At 42.6% G+C, this 16,324-nt stretch overlaps 1 protein-coding gene across 4 annotated transcripts in view; it reads left to right on the top strand.

The window, feature by feature from the left end:
• Positions 1–692: 692 nt before the first annotated feature.
• Positions 693–16,324, top strand: part of MAMLD1 (mastermind like domain containing 1) — a 96,388-nt gene continuing 80,756 nt past the window's right edge. For 3 of the 4 annotated variants that reach the window (XM_027822555.3, XM_043521712.1, XM_043521711.1), the window contains exon 1: positions 799–1,037. In XM_027822555.3, the coding sequence (XP_027678356.1) occupies positions 996–1,037 (42 nt within the window). In that variant the 5' untranslated portion in view covers positions 799–995. Of the gene's footprint in view, positions 1,038–16,324 lie in introns of all 4 variants that reach the window. The other variant, XM_007060095.4, reaches the window with a different exon arrangement.

The raw sequence follows: 16,324 nt of genomic DNA, 5'->3' as shown, positions 1-16,324 counted from the left end.
CACAATTATTTGTGAACTCAGTATGCTGTCCTGACTGCCTGCAACTTGCTATGCCGAGTAATTTATGCACATTCCAGGAGGAGATCAGAAGAAAATCTCAGCCCCTCAGCTGCAGTGGCTATTCTGTCAATGCTAATATTCAGAAATCACACTTTGCGACTAGCACGTTTACAACCATAAGAGAAGCGTCCTGATTTTGGGCAGCTCTGTATCTGTATCTAAATAAATGTACACGCAGGTGGCACCATAGGAGGCACCTGTACCACTCCTTTACTACTAACCTGGGTTCACCTATGGGAGGTGAGTTTAACCCTTATTTGAACACTGTCCTATTAAATATCTTAGCCAGAATAGCAGAAAGAGCCAGGAAATCGCCATTTTTAGGATTAAAAATCTTTACAAATCATGCGTTATGCTCTCCTTTAACTGATTTGTATCCTTTGATTTGAAGAAAAAAATAAAGCTCCAGTAACTCCCTGTATATTTGTAAATTACCCTACCTTTTTACCCCAAATGAAATTGCACATTCAGGAGAAGGTGATAAAAATGCTAAGCAGATCTTTGCATGTAAAAGTACGGTGCATAGAGACTGTATCATTATTTGCCTCCATGCACTGAACAAATAATTCCTTGGATCCAGTTTCTAAAGGGGAAAAGAAAGTGACACTTCCCCTTTAAGACTAGAGTGGTTTGTGTGTGTGTGTGAGAGAGAGTGTGTGTGTGTGTGTCTCCTCCTCTTTGAGTGACACAGCAGTTAGATATGCCTATCAGTAACTTAAACCCCACAAACTCCACCTTCTAAGTGAGGAAGCTGTGGGTTGATGGAAATGTAGTGAGCAGATTGAGACAGACAGTGAATCATTAGCAAACTGCAACGCCAGGATGAACTTGCCTGGAACCTAAAAGGAGAAAACAATCTTAGAGTGTTTTGCTTTGCGTGGTTTCGTTAAATACAGCCAAAGTGGATCTAACAGCTGGTTGATCACCAGTCCAAGATGCTTCTGGTTTCCCAGCGGGTCATGGAGCCACATATTCCAGTAAGTAGCATGTGGAATTGAGATGAACCGGAGAAGTTGTAGTTGATTTAAAAGGGCTTAATTCGCATCCAAATAGTTGCCTGCCCAGGTTTAGTGCAGTTTATAATGTGAGCGCCTCTGAGCCTGGCATTGTAAAGTTCTCAGGCGTGGTCCCTGGAAGTGCCCACCTTGTGCTGGCTTTATTCTGCTAGTTTATCTTTGTAAAACCACGGCTGGGATTTTCAAAATTTAAAAGAAACCAGGGAACTTGGTGAGAAGACTGGACCCGCTCCTTGCTGGTAAGCGGGTGTCAGTCTGGAAGGGCAGTTGCTGCTTGGGGTCTGTGGGTGTCTAAAATGGTGCTGAACCGAGGTGATCCCTGCGATTGTCTGGTTTTAAAAAAAGAAAGTGGGACAGGCTGGTGTGTGGCAGGAGAGAGATTTGAAACTCCGGGAGATTTGCCTCTGTGTCTGGCTGGGAAGCAGCTGCCTGGCAAAAGAGCGAGGAGCCTCCAACACTTTCCTCCCCTTTCTCTCTCTCTGATCGGTCGGTTCAGTCCGAGAATGTGTCCAAGGTCCCGGAATAGTTTTATTTCTTAGACAAATGCGCCGTGTTGGTTTGTTCATGATCTGAGATCCTGCTCCCTGCTAGCACCAGACACGCGAGTACAAATGCAGATAGGAATGCCTCTGGCGGCTGCCTGCACCCTGGCACCGGGCTGAGATGATTAATGCAAAGGGGACTTTATTATTACTATTATTTTATTTCATCATGAAATGTGTCTCGAAATCCGTCCGGAAAGGAAGTAGCTGCTGTCTGATTTTTATCCTAGATTAAATGCTGACTGCACAGAGACTAATAGGATTAGAAAACTGCCAATACACTCAGCCCTCAGAGCTGTAGTATCCCTGTGTAAACAGAGCAGTACAGGAAGGCTTGTTTTAGTCTAATTACTGGGGGCTTTCGATTTAAACTTAGATCAAACAGACGTGGACGAATAAAACCCATCCTTTTAAGGGGACTCCCCCCGCAAGGTGTCACACACAGGCTGAGGGGTGCGTGCGTGTGTCTATTCTGCTGGCAGAAAAGTCTGTGGTTATTTTTGGAGTGCAAAGTGCACACTTTGCAGGCAGGATTTGAACAAAAGACCCAACTGAGAGCATCAGGAGCCCTCGAGTTATTCCTTCCGAGAGTTTGCAGCACAAAATCGAACCCCCTTCAGTATAAAGCGCGGGGTGTGTGTGTGTGTGTGTAAACAGGAGTGGCCCCAGAGTGAGGCGAGATGGTGCAAACGGAGTGTGACTCTCTCAGAGACGGGGGCTGTTTTTAAAATAAAATGCATCCTGACTCACGCTTTTAAACTGTTTTGGTTTCTCATCCTCTGATTAAGAGCCGCGTTTAAGGCAGTCGCAGGGTAAACAAGCAGCTCCCTGTCTCGCTTCCCTGTCTCCCCTGTAACCTGCAGTCTCGATGTGGTATCCTTCCTCCCTTCGCTTTCCTTTGACACCCCCCCCCCCAGCAATTATCTCCCCACGTCCCGTTGTCCGGACCCCCTTGGAAGTTGCTGCGGGGGGCGGGTTGGTCTGGGTGCCATTTGGCTCCTGCTCGTTGCCAGTCTCCTGGCCCCGGGGTGCCCGGGGCAGGGCTGGGGGTATTGCAACGTGCAGCCTCTTTGCGTTAGGAGGGCGGGCGAGTTTGTAACCAGGGGTGACTGGGAGGTTTCCCGGGAGGGGGAACGGCAGTCCCCGGGGAAGGAATCGGGCTTTCGGTTGCTTTCAGGCCGCCGCCCCCCCGTTCCTGGAACAATGCATTAAAAAGCGGCTTTTGTGCTCCTCGAGCCTAGCAGCAGAGCGAAGGGAGGGGGACTAGGGCAGACAGAGCCGCTTCTGCAGCGAGCCCAGCGTTTGTAACTGGAGATTTATAGGTTGCAGGGAAGCCTGGGACGCCCAGTCGCTGTCTAACATGATCAGGGCTCTGATTCCCTCTTTGCAATTTGCAGGCTCCCGTCGCCACTTTGCATCTTCCCGTCTCAAACAGATTAGCCCTTCAGGCACCCGCGTGGCTCTGCAGGGAGTTTCTGCATCGCTGCCGGACAAGGAGCCTCCCTCTCTACCACGGGGCGGGGCGGGGGGTGACCTCTATAATGACCCCCCCTACCCCCACCCCTCCTTTCCTCCTCTCTGTCGTGCTTCCCCAGCCTGCGAGCTGCAAATGTGGAGATTAAGTGTGTCTGGTCCCTTCCCCGCTGCGTCTGGAGCAATCCCCGCTGTGCATGCCGGAGCGTGCGCGGTACAGGGGGCGCCTTCCCCGCTCCTGCCGCTGCAGGGGCGCGCTCGCTCGCTGGCCTGCGGAGCAGCCCATGGTCCGTGCAGAGCAGCGGCGACCCCAAAGCTTCGTGTCACGCGCTGGTGTGGACCCCTCGCCTCCTTCCTTCCTGCTGCCGATTGCGACACCATGGCCGGGGATGCTTTAGTTGGGGATGGGTCCTGCTTTGAGCAGGGGGTTGGACTGGATGACTCCTGAGGTCCCTTCCAACCCTGATATTCTAGGATTCTCTCCCCCTCTGAGCTGTTGGCTGAAAACCCCCCCACAGAGCTTTCCAACACCCTGGAGAAAGCTGGGGGTTAAACTGAGCAAGGTGGAGGAAATATGTCACCTATTATATAATGTTCCTGTTGCTTTGGTTAGCCCCTAATCCCTGGTTAATTCCTCCGAGGTAGATGGCTTGGAGAAAGGAGAGAAACTGCCCCTGAAGGCCTCGGGGGACCTGAATGAGTGCATTACCTATTGCAGCCAGAAGTGAGACACCCCCTCCCCCCAGCCCACCAAAATCATTTTACCTTAATGTGGGAATTCTTCCTCCCTTCCCCCTGCAATCAGCTTGCTAGTAGGAAATGGAGGCAAAAAGCATTGGCAGGTGCCTTTCCCCTTCCCTGGTTTTAGCCCAGGCTGAGAGGAAGGCTAGCGTGTCCACACACAAAACTGACACTGGCAAATAATAAGCCAAGTGTAGAACGTGGGCTCTCCCCGCCTTCGCCTCCTTTGTTGTTTCCCTTCTGGAGCAAGATTATTGGAAAATAAAGCTGCTGATGTGAGAGATGGAGCATATGGTGCCTCCAAAAGAGAGGGAGCTGAAATGGCCTTGAACCTGCCCGACTGACCAGCTGTTTGCTGCCAGCAAGAGCAGCTAATCAGCTCTTCCCCTTAAAGAAACATCTCTCTCTTTTTTCTAGGTGCTCATAGTTTGCATACTAAATAGCATATTCTCAACAGGGGGAAAAGTAATGGGCTCACATATTGCTTTACTAGTTATTGGCATGCTCCCCAGCCCAACACGCCCACACACTGAGCATGAGAATATATTTTCCTATACATTTATGTAAGAAAGCTGATTACAAGTATAATATTAGGGGTGGGAGGCACTAATACTGTGATGGGGGATGCCAGATGCTTGCAAGACAAACATATGTGTTTTGTACAAGAGAAGCTCAGATGAAAGGCTGGTTGAACACAGATACATACACGCTTCTAAGTCAAAGGCAGGCAAGAGTAGTTTGAATAAGTTACTCTATCGTCTTAAATAATCATAATCTCCCTGTTCTGGCAGTGACCATTTTCAGTTGTCTCTCTGTGCCATATGTTTGGAAGGGCAAAAGAAAGCAATTTGGGAAAGATGTGTCTGGCTGGAGGGAGGAGGTGGGTTGAGGGAGATAGAAGGAAATTCCATGTTAGGAAACCATTAGCAAAGGGTGACTTCTAATGTTTTCCTGCCACTGACGTTGACAGTGACACAGATGTGTGGGTTGAATCAGGAACGTCACTGAGTTTTTAAACTCAACCAGGAAATAGTCTGTTGCTGAGGGATGAAAAACAAATACTATGTATCGTAAAGCAGGTGATATGCAGTTAACAGCTCCTCTCTCCAGTGAGTGAAAAGCTGTTTAATGTTTATCACTGAGCAGCCCAAAGCAAATCTTGTTCTTTTCTAACTGGGTTTCTGATTACAAAAAATAAAATATAAAAATCCTTGCAACAAATAATTCAAACTCAGAAGGGCAGATATTTACACGACTCCACTTTTAAATCCTTGAAACTGAGTAATTCTTTAGACTTTGAAGAGTGAAGGTAGCTATTACTGTTTCTTGGAAGAGTTACTACTGGCACCAGTTAAAATATCACTCCTCTTATGGCTTCTCGGTGCACAGATATAAGAGGTGGCTTATAAATACATTGTATTGGGTATCTTTCAGTGAAATGTTCTTAATATTCCATTGTGACCACTGTACTTTATATTGTGGTAGCACCCAGAGATCCCAGTCAGGGTAAGAGACCCATTGTGCTAAGCACTGTCTGAACACACAGGAAGACGCAGTTACTGCCTTAGAGGGTTTATAATCAAAGATCCCAATCCTGCAATCAGAGCTCTGCAGGAACAAGGGTCAACCCATGGGGATATTAATTGCAGGATTGGGACCTAACTGGAAACTAGCTGCAATGACTGTAACAAACAATTGGAGGGAGAGGTGAAGGACAGTGGGAACAGTAAATTAAGAAGGCTAAATATTTTACAACTTGAGAGTTCCCAATCATTTGATCGATAAATGTCCCACGTTCCTTGAAAAGTTACCTTTAAAAATAACTTTAAAAAAAATAGCCGTAGAAGGATCATTTAAATCTTGCAAAGAGTGGGGTAATTAGATGCATGCAACCTCGGGGAGCAGAGCCGTGGAGAAGTAGGAAGCTGGCTGAGGCTTTTAAATCGGAAGGAAATGGAAAATCCCAAAGTTTTCATTGTTCCTATCTGCCGGCCATTTGTGAGTTGTCAGCAACATGAAACCTTTAGATGAAGGTGCTGGTAAGTTACGATTCATTAGTAATTGGTATGATTTTCAGATAAAGATAGTTAAATCAATTGAAATAACGATGGCACATTTCCAAAGAAACCTCTTTATATCTGACAGATTTGCCACTCTCTTATTTAAGGAATGATTAATATTGTATGCTGCTAATTTTCAGCCTCTGTGGGGAGAGCAGTATTTTAACTCATTAGTAAGGCTTTCTGTCCAATGTTCTCTGACTTGCCATTTAGAAAAATGTATTTCACACTGAAGGACACAGAAGATACACCAAAGCTTTGCATTAAAATGTTTTATATCAATATTGATTTCTTTAAGGGGTGTTTGTTATAAAGAGGTAGCTTTTATCCCCTTGAGCTCTTTGGCAATTATCTGGCTGCCATAAATGTTGATACGCACAGAATGGATGTAACTAAAAAAAAATCTCTTCATCCAAGCAAAAAAGGCTGACTGTTTGTTGGAGCAGATAGAATGCTGAGAGTGTGAATAGACAAACCCATATGTCGCTGGTGAGAGAGATAAATGATGGACGAACAGGAGCTGGTTACTATGGATCAGCACAATAAACCAATTCCCATCATACACCTCTCTTAATAATATACCAGTTTCAGTGCTATTGACGGGTAACCTAGGTAGCACCAGTCAACTGTAAGTTTTTCAACTGTTCTTTTATACATCTCAAAGAATAGTTGAGACTGTTCTAATTTTTTCAGATGTTGAGCCCTAAAATTATGCAGCACTTCATTTCTTGCCAGATACTTTGGAGGGGGAATTCAGAAAATTGCCTTAGAATGCCAAATGTAGAAGATACTTTGGTATGGTCATTAAGAGTTTTATCTTGGTTAAACACATAAGATTTGCCCGGTCAAAAAGGTCATTGCTTCAGATTAACTAGGCGACTTATACTGCACTTATCACTGTGGTATCTGAGTTCATTGTATGTTAAATTGAAATATTTCTTTATTTTGAGTGGAGGTAGCAAATGTACATAATATTTTATTGATTACATTGCTGGTAATCAGTAAAACTGCTCTGGCTTTCTTTGCCTCAATTCAAGCTACTGACAGCTTCAGGAAAACTTTGCAAAACAATCAGCATTTACATCCCTTTTTGTATTTCTCTTGCTTTTTATTATTGGGAGCACTTTTCATGGAATACCAAATGCTTTGTTACTTAACGGTTTCACCTTATCTCCCTCTTTCCTGCTGGATATTTGTCACCTGCAGTTCCCTGAGAGCCAGATTGTGCCACCTTAATTCAGGATGAAGGTATCTCTCGATGTGAGTAAAGGTAGCAGAATTGGGACCATAGTTCTCTATGTATGACCTCATCATTTTCAAAGCAACCAGTTGCATTGTCACAGAGAGTAATGCATTCAGGTGGGGTTAACTAGAAAGGTCTTAAAAAATAAAGTTCTTTATCCCCCACGTAAATCTCCTTAATAATAATAATAATTAATAAATTAAAAATGGAGGGAAAGGAAACAAAGCAGAGGAAAAGATGGTTTATTTTGTTTGGAATTTTCCAGGCGGTCGCATCAACTCTTCTAAAAAGCATGTGACATTATTGTGCATCTTGGATGAAATGAGTTGCGTTCGGTAATGTATTTTGTCAGAGAGACTAATGTTCTTTTGTCTCTTGGTGGGCCTGTTCTGGTAACACTTCGGCATGTTAGGGACCGTGATTTTCTCCCATGAGTAAAGGTTCACAGATCAGGCCCTGTGTCCTTGAGGAAGGGGAGTGTGAAATGCCATACTCCCACTTGTCATGGCTGCTTGTTGGAGGAAAGGAAAGGGAAAAAGGCTGAAAAAGCTGGAGGAGACCATCATTTGGGTCAAATTTTTGGCTGGCCCTTGTATGGGAGAGCAGTTGTGAGGGAGGTGTGAGCTTGTGTAAGGCCAGACTGAATTGTACCCCCTGTGCTCTGAGAGGACTGGTTAGCTCTGGCTATAGAAGGGATTACTTCTTATTATGGTTATTTGTATGACTGTAGCACCTCAGAGTCCCTGTCATGGACCAGGAGCCCATTGTGCTAGGTGCTGTCCCTAGGCCTACGCTCACAAAGGGATGTAGCAGAGGGCATGATGCAGCCTCTGCATCTCCCGTTGCTCCTCTTGGGGCGGTGAGACTTCCTACTACCTCTTAATCAGTGCAATGAGCCAGTGATGAGTATTGACCCATTAAAGGGCTGCTACTGACAGGAGGCTGGTGAGCAAAACATCATGTATTTATTTCGCAAGCTGTCCAAGCTCTAAAAATATTGTTATGAACTAGTGAAATTGTCTCCCTAGCAATGACACGCCTGGTCCTTCTGGTGGACCATTTCAAACTCTTGCTTCTCTCTTGTCTCCCTGTCTCAGGCAAAGAACTTGTACAGAACTGCCTTGTTGATAAAGTTGCCAAGTACCTTCTGGAGCATGTCCTAGTTCATTAATCATTGATGAGCTGATATTTCAGGACTGTCCAATAATACGAATGCACTCCCAAGTAGATCCAAGAACCTCGGAGAGACTACAGTTCTCCTTCGCTTTGATTGTAAGATGTTTTCTTTTGAATCTACCTGGTGATGATGTAGCCACAGTGGCCTGTTGTGCTCTCCAGTTCAGGAACAGACAGCTGGAGGTTCAGTCTGTTGCAGACATGATATGGATTACCTCTGCAGGGGAGGGTGTTAACTGTCTTACTGTTTCACCCCATGTCAGGCAATCTATTGAGTGGCATCGGTGTGATAGCCCTGGGGGAAGGCAGGTTTTTTTATTTTTTTGCACCTTCCATCTTCATAGGTAATGTGTAAACCAAGCGGGATGGAAGGCATTGGGGAGAGATGAATGGCTGTGTAAAAGCAGTGGATCTTTTTGCAATATAAATGCTTCTCAGCCTTTCCCTCTCTAAGTAGAAACCTTATTTTGAGGGACTTGAAAATAAGACAGTTTTATATCAGTCCTGACGGTCAGAGAAATATTTACTTGAACTTGACACACACACACACACACACACACACACACACATTAGTGGAGAGTATCAACATTGTATGGCCAAGTGTCTTATATTTTGCATTGGTTTTTCCTTAGTCCGTTCCAGGGAAGGTTCGTCTCATCTTTGAATTAAATACCTATGAATTTTTTAAAATTAAACTCTCCCAAACCACACCCATTTAATTTGTCAGAATTATGCAACACGTTTTATTTTTGCAGGGAGTAGGTAGAGCTTTGGTATTTAAGATCTACATTAAAATCAGAACCAGAAAGGTAGCTTTCTAGTTGTTAATATTAGAGGTTGATCATACTGTGATTATAAAGCCTGTAGTGCCATGTAAGGCTCTTTAGTTTCAAGTTGTTGATCTTGATCAGGCAGTCAGGGTGTCTACAATAACAATAGCATTGATTTCTATATCACAAGTTTTAAATAAGATTTAGGTGTTAATACGGGCTATTTGAAGACTTACTCTGACTTCTGAATGTTACTCCCTTTGGTTGGATTGCAGTTGTAACGTACTTGCCAATCTCACAGGTTTTTTGTGCATATTCTGAAAGACTGGCAAGCTTTATGCTATGTTTTGTGAAGAGAGCCCAGTTTTACTAAGCTGCTTGTCTGTCAGGGATTAATTTAACCTCTAATTACTACATTTTCTTCACAGTTTGCTGCACATGAGCATGTTATAACAAAAGCACAAAGAAGTATGCCATTTTATTTAGCCACTACTCTGAAATTAATTTAGGGGGTATAGAGTCAAACCTGACACACTCGGTGTTAAAATAATTGTGCTGGCATTAGAATTACAGTACATAATCTTATTGCTTCTAATGATACAACGGCACTAGTGTAAATGGTGGTGTTAACTCGTTGTAGCCAGAGTTATAGAAATGATTTATAGCTAGGGAAAAATTATACTTACCATTTTGGCAAATATTTCCCCAGAAGTACTGCATGGTCCTGCTTTAATGTGTTCAGTAATTTTGGGTGAATTTCAGGCTTTTATAAGGGTGACGTTTAAAGGTCTTCTTAATTGCAACAAACAAGCATTTAATATGGCTTGGGTTTCTTCCAGATGGGATTTTTTTTTTTTTTTTAAATACAGAATCTGAGGAACAACACACAAGGCTGTATAGTTTCCTCAGTCTGTATGTGGAACTCACACTGGCATCAAAAAAGGTGCTTTGAGAACAGGGTATGGTCCTGAAGGAAGGTGATGAGTCTGATTTTTGTGATGAATCATGTTTATGAATCTCTTCTTTTCATGTATTGTGCTCCGTAATGTTTACAGTGAAGGGTTTTGTTTGTTTGTTTGTTTGTTTGTTTTCCCATTTAGATTGAGAGGGTCTAGCTATCCCAGCAGAAACATAGCCTTTCTCTAACCTTGGCAGTATTGTATGAAAAGAACTGTATTGTCTGCTGGATCTTTTTCATGCATCTCCTCGTCCTGATGTTGACCACCTCTGAGCAGGCCTAGTGAAGTTACTTTGAAAGTGTAATTTATTACATGTGGCTGGAAAATAATTGCTCACATATTGCTGTTTGACTTCTAGCAGAAACAAAAGGTTACTGTTTGCTTTGGGGTCATGTATGTGAGTTGTGCAGTGACGGCCCAGTCCCGCAGTCCTTGCTCAGGCAAAACTCTCTCACTGAAGTTGATAGGACGCTTTCCCTAAATAAGGACAGAGTAAAGACAGCAGGGTTTGACTCTGAAACTGGCCTTACTGAAGATGTGAAGTAACATGGTATCATCACACGGGGTTGGGGCAGGAGTGACAGGATTGCCAAAAGAAATAATAGAAAGAGATGGATCATTCTCTTTGTCCTGAAGAGAAATCGGATTATTTCCAGGAATCCCTTCTTCCTATATTCTCCATCCCTAGCCCAAAGTGTAATCAGTTACTGTAAACATTTACTCTCATAACCCCTAATTTGAAGGTAAATTGAACCTAAATTAAAATCAATCAATGTAAGGGACTGGATGGTTCAATAGACTGGTAATGAGATACGGAGTCTTCTAGTAACCAAAAGTTATATTTCATGGCTGTTTGATAGCTAATGTGAAACAAGTTGTAGGTCCCACTCCAGTTCTGAGCGGCCACAGACGTTCCTGTGACATTTGGCACCTGTGTTTGCAGTCTTAAAGAGGCCAAGGACTGAATGAGCAAGGAGACTGACTAATGCTCTCACTTCCTTTTTCAAGTGTCCACTAATTTTGGTTGCCTCAGGTTCTGGGCTCTCAGCTTTGAGACCCCTAGGACCTGATTTTTCAGAGGTGGTGAACATCTACAGCTCCACAGACTTCAGTGGGAGCTGCACACGTGCTCTACCACTGAAAATCTATCTGTAGGTGTCTCAAGTCACAACTCCAAAAAATGGAGGCAACTAAAATTAGTGGACGCAGTTTGGGAGAGTAGGCATTAGCCTCTCAAGGTATATCTACACAGCATTTTTGGAACAGGCTTCCCAGGCACAGTTGGTGGACTTGGGCTTGCGCTAGTGCTTTAAAAATTAGCTGTATAGACAACGCATTGAAGTTGCGGCTTGGCTCTGAAACCCACCCCCTTGCTAGGCTTCAAAGCCCGAGCTCCAGACCGAGCTGCATCTTCAAAGCTCTGTCTACACAACCATTTTTAGACTGCTAGCGCAAGTCCCACGGGCCAAAGCCTGTCAACCGAGGCTGTAGGCTTGCTCTAAAATGCTGTGCAGACATGTATTCACTTTCCCATCTGTGAAATGGGGCTAATGCTATTCTTGAAGGGTGTGATGTGACGGTTAACTAATTAAAGTGCTTATGATTAATTGAGGTCTTCATTTTCCAGTGCCTTAAGTCTGGCACCTTCCATGTGTCTGAAACTTATATTTAAAAATAAAGTCTGCTAGGATATTACCAGGACCCTACTAAATACGAACATTATGTAAAGTCAGCTTTAACATTCAGAGAAAGTGTGACAGCTGAAGCCTTCAAACAGAGTGTTCCAGTTACACCCATGCTTTGGCTCCAGTGATCCAAATAAACGAAGTTGAACTGTTTTTAAATGGACGTTGCTTACTGGTATCTTCCTCTTCGGTGGAGGCAGTAATGAAGAAAAAGCTCTCTAAGGGTGGGGAAATGAGACACGCTTTCAGGAATACATCATAATAGTTTGTTCACCAGCTGAGGTTTTCACAAGGTTCTATTTGCCACACTTGATTATGTGAACATGCTAAATGGATATTGTAGTTTGTACTGTTCCACTCAGACCCTAGAAGCCTTTTCCAATACAGTCAGATAATAGTTTCAAAATAACTATCAAATATCCATCTGGTATGGTTAACAGAAAGATACAGAATACATACTGAAGGTAATTTCGTTTTGCTATGACCAGCTGCTTCTGCTTTTACTAGTTTTCAGAACTCAGAATTTATGCATGGAAATAATCTCAGAACTTTTCTGGTATTTCAGTAACCTAGTAGATCACAGTTAAGGACTTGGGTTTTGCCTGCTTCTCTAAGGATACTTATTTTCTTAATTAACTCTGTTGATTTAAAAAAAAAATCACACAGGCTGCAAAAACAATTATGTACAGTACTGTAGTCAGTAACACAGGCAGAAGGTTTTGTTCCCTGGCTGCCAAATGGTGACTCATTAGAAAAGAATGTTTGTTCCTCCCTTTTCAAAGTTACTCACTACAAGCAGCAAATATCTGGTGTTGATGCTACTGCTCTGAAATGCCTGACATTGCTGATGCACTAAGACATAATTCTTCAAGATTATTTGATCACAGGCTGCATTCAGATTTGTTTCACAACTAGGGATTAAAAAACCTGACTACCTTTTTAGCACCTCGGTTTGAGTCTAAATAATAAAATCTAATTTAAATCAACTCTATTGCATTTTAATAATGTTGGGGGTCATCCAAGTATTTTAATTGTGGATCATTTAAGCTATTTTTAAACATATGGGACTATTTAATCTCTGGTTAATTTTAAACAAAAAAATTTGCATTGGGTAACAGCGGGACATTACCATTTGTGTGATGTGAAAGATTCTTTCTGCCTTTTGCCGCCAAGGATGATATACTCTGCATCTTTTCTAATATTTCATCACATAGAACTGTCAGTGAGCTGTACTCAAGAGTGACACCCCAAATCCACCCAAAGAAGTGTCCTTCGCTCAATATCCATATTGTTCTTGGCTCTCTGAACTTTTTCTTTTCTCTCTCATTCCCTTATGCTCCCCCATCAAATCTGTAGAATAGGTAAAGTTTGAAATCCTCCCTGTCTCATCTCCTATTCTTCTTATTCATGGGCTTGGTTGGCTTGAACCTTACATAGCTCTGGATGGATGTTTTTGTGGTTGCAACAACACTTGCCTTTGACTTGAAGCAGAAGTGAGTGCATTAATGGCTTTTAGTCTTTATCAGAAGTGAATCGTGGTCACAGATCCCAGAAGGTAGATCAGCCTTAATTTCAAGTGAAAGTCCTATGTCCTCAAATAACTTCTCACGTCAGTTAAAATTCAGTATTCTCAAAATCCATGGGTGTAGATGAGTGAAATATAAAGTTTAGGGCAAGCATGAAGGATATAAGTGAAAATTGGGATGCTTTTCCTTACTCCCTCAGGGCCCCTAAAGTCTGTCCACTGTAATGGAGTGATTTGATTACTTTGTAGTGTTAAACTAAAAGGATAAATCTAAGTGCCTTGGGAGTGGGAAACAGATCCAACAATCAGAAAGCAAACAAGTTAATAAATGGTTTCAGAGTAGCAGCCGTGTTAGTCTGTATTCACAAAAAGAAAAGGAGTACTTGTGGCACCTTAGAGACTAACAAATTTATTTGAGCATAAGCTTGAAGTGAGCTGTATGAAGTGAGCTGTAGCTCACAAAAGCTTATGCTCAAATAAATTTGTTAGTCTCTAAGGTGCCACAAGTACTCCTTTTCTTTTTAAGTTAATAAATGTGAAGCATTTCTGCACCAAGTTGCTGGAGAAATGCTACTTCTAGAAGAGTGCGGAGACAGCTATGACTTTGGGACAGTCTATTAGTATAATTATGTTCATTATACATTGTGCCATTAATTGATGCTGTGACTGCTCTGTGTTTTGAAGGGGGAGTGTTTGGCTTCTATTAGCAATAGATTTATTAAGTTTTTGAACGTCACAGACAGAAGTAGAAAGCACCCCACTTTGCTTCTCGGTCTCTCTCTACATATGTGCGTTACATCTGGAAAGAGTTTGACTTAGGCAGTCTTGTTTGCCTTTAGTCCTTCTGGCTCTGAATATCTACCAACTCTTTTTTTCTTCTCCCCTCCTCTCCAAAGCTGACGAGATACACAGCTTTTGAATGGCTCTCCATAGAGAGCGTTTGAAGTCAAAATTAGCCACTCTAAATTGTTTCTGATGCTCACGTGCCCAAACCACATACAGTCAGGATTCGCTTTGTAAAGACATCATGCATAGAAATCTTGCGAGCTGCGGTAATGTAGACTGTCAAGTACTGTTGTGTGAGAAAACCCATAGCACTCGCCTGTATGGAACTGATTTTTTTGTATGTTGCTACTTTGTGACAATAAGGCGTGAATTAATTATCGGAAGTGTAACGTAAGCCAGTAGCTTTAATTTTATCATATCTAAGGATGGCAGCAATGGCAAACTGGAGGGTAAATGACTGATACTGGCGGCTGGCCAGTCCTTCTAAGTATCTTATATCTGTAACTGCATTTCTAATATTTCATCATTTAAAATGGTCTCCATAGTAGCCCAGCACCCACTTACAGCTTCAGACTAATCCACAGAAAGTCCCTTTGTTAGTATTCACACTGTGAATAGAAATAGTTATACACTGGGATTGTGGAAAATTGTACCATTGAATGGCTTACTACACAGAGTACAGTGGAGGAAACTGTTACACTTTTTATGAAACCAAGAGCTCAGTTAAGTTAAATTACCCTAGTGTTACATGAGTTTATAACGTTCACACGATTACAAAGGAAACGTGTTCTCGGTGTGCGTGTGCATTATTAAGAAAATGCAGCTAACCAAGACTAGCTAGTATGGTCTGAAAACATTACTCTCTATTTTCTTTATAAGCCTGATGAGTGTGTGCAGGTACAGTTTGTATATAACTTCCATTCCCAGTATGTCAGCGGGGCTTAAGCTTCTGCTATGATTTCCATTGTAAACTTTATTCCCGGTGGTTTCTAATTAACCTATAAACACTTTTTGTGTGGAAACTTGCTATACTGTTTCTCCAGGTGGACCCACAGATAAAGGTTTTCTTTGTCTTTTCTTCAGTTTACAATTATTCTTTTCCTCCTTTTATTTTATCTTTGTTCTTTAAGAGCAATTAGACTCTTTTTTCAGCAGAAGAGACGACGTGCACCCTCTGTCTATCCGTGTGCAGTGTGACTTTTTTCTCTGCCCCGCGGGTGGAGACAGGTATTAAACTGGGGGATAAAATGCAGGGTGGCGTGCACCTTTTTTTCCATCTGGCTAAGTTGGAAAAATAGTCTTAGATTGCCCTGTAACCATCTCTTTCTTTGTTAGGAGGGTTTTTCTGCAAGCAAGTCGACTCTCCCACTGATCTAAAGCCCACCTATTAGATTACTGACCAAAGCAGGCATCTGTGAATTTAGATATTAGTGCAGAACTGCAATATGCAGTGTTTGGCTTTGAGCCGGTGCTCACTGTGGACTATAAGTCTCACTAGAAAGCAGGCCCACTGAGATGGCTCTGAAGATTATGTGAGCTGCAAATGAGACTGCTGCCTAAAACTCCTTCTCTTGGAGAGGTTTATGAGAAGCTTGATGCACTAATTTCATGGAAGAACAGATGCCAGTCCTCCTGCCCAAGGTTTGGGAGTTACAGGCTGTCTTGAGGCTCCACCATCCTGGGGATCAGAGAAGTGATGCTCTCCATCATTAACTGTAGGCTTTTTTTAAAGATTGATTATGTAGCAGACATCCTGATATCAGGGGACTGGAGGCTTGTGTAGCTCCTTAAAAGAAGGAACTGTAATTAATTTAGTGTAAAAAAGCAGAAGGGAATGTAAGAAAGATTTCTATGGTTCTCCCTACAAACTTGCTCCATACATAGAAGAAAATGAGTCTCCCTTGATTTCACTAGAGAATAAGGGCTGATCTATACGTTTGAACGCTCCAAAATGAATGTGTGGATGAACTCTGGTTTCCTACATGACCAAGAATACCAAGCTTTAGGTGGCATTCAGTCTGAGACTATAGTGTTTCTGGAATGGGAATATTCTCTTTCCTATCTTCAGAAAGCTTGAACATTCTTGATTAGTATTCTGTAACTAGTATAGCTGTAACTGATCCAGGAAGGAATGGTTCATAAATTCGCTGTCTAGAGGGACTTGTAGTTCCTTGTGGAGTCCTCATTCATTGGTCCAATTGACATACTAGAGATCTTCTTTTGTAGGGACGAGGTGACTAGATTTAATGCTCCTGTGACACTTTTTATCTCCAGAACACTTTACAGAT

Source organism: Chelonia mydas, chromosome 9, assembly GCF_015237465.2.
Source record: "Chelonia mydas isolate rCheMyd1 chromosome 9, rCheMyd1.pri.v2, whole genome shotgun sequence".
Lineage (NCBI taxonomy): Eukaryota > Metazoa > Chordata > Testudines > Cheloniidae > Chelonia > Chelonia mydas.
Note: the sequence above shows the minus strand (reverse complement) of the source record. Positions and strands in the feature narration are given on the sequence as shown.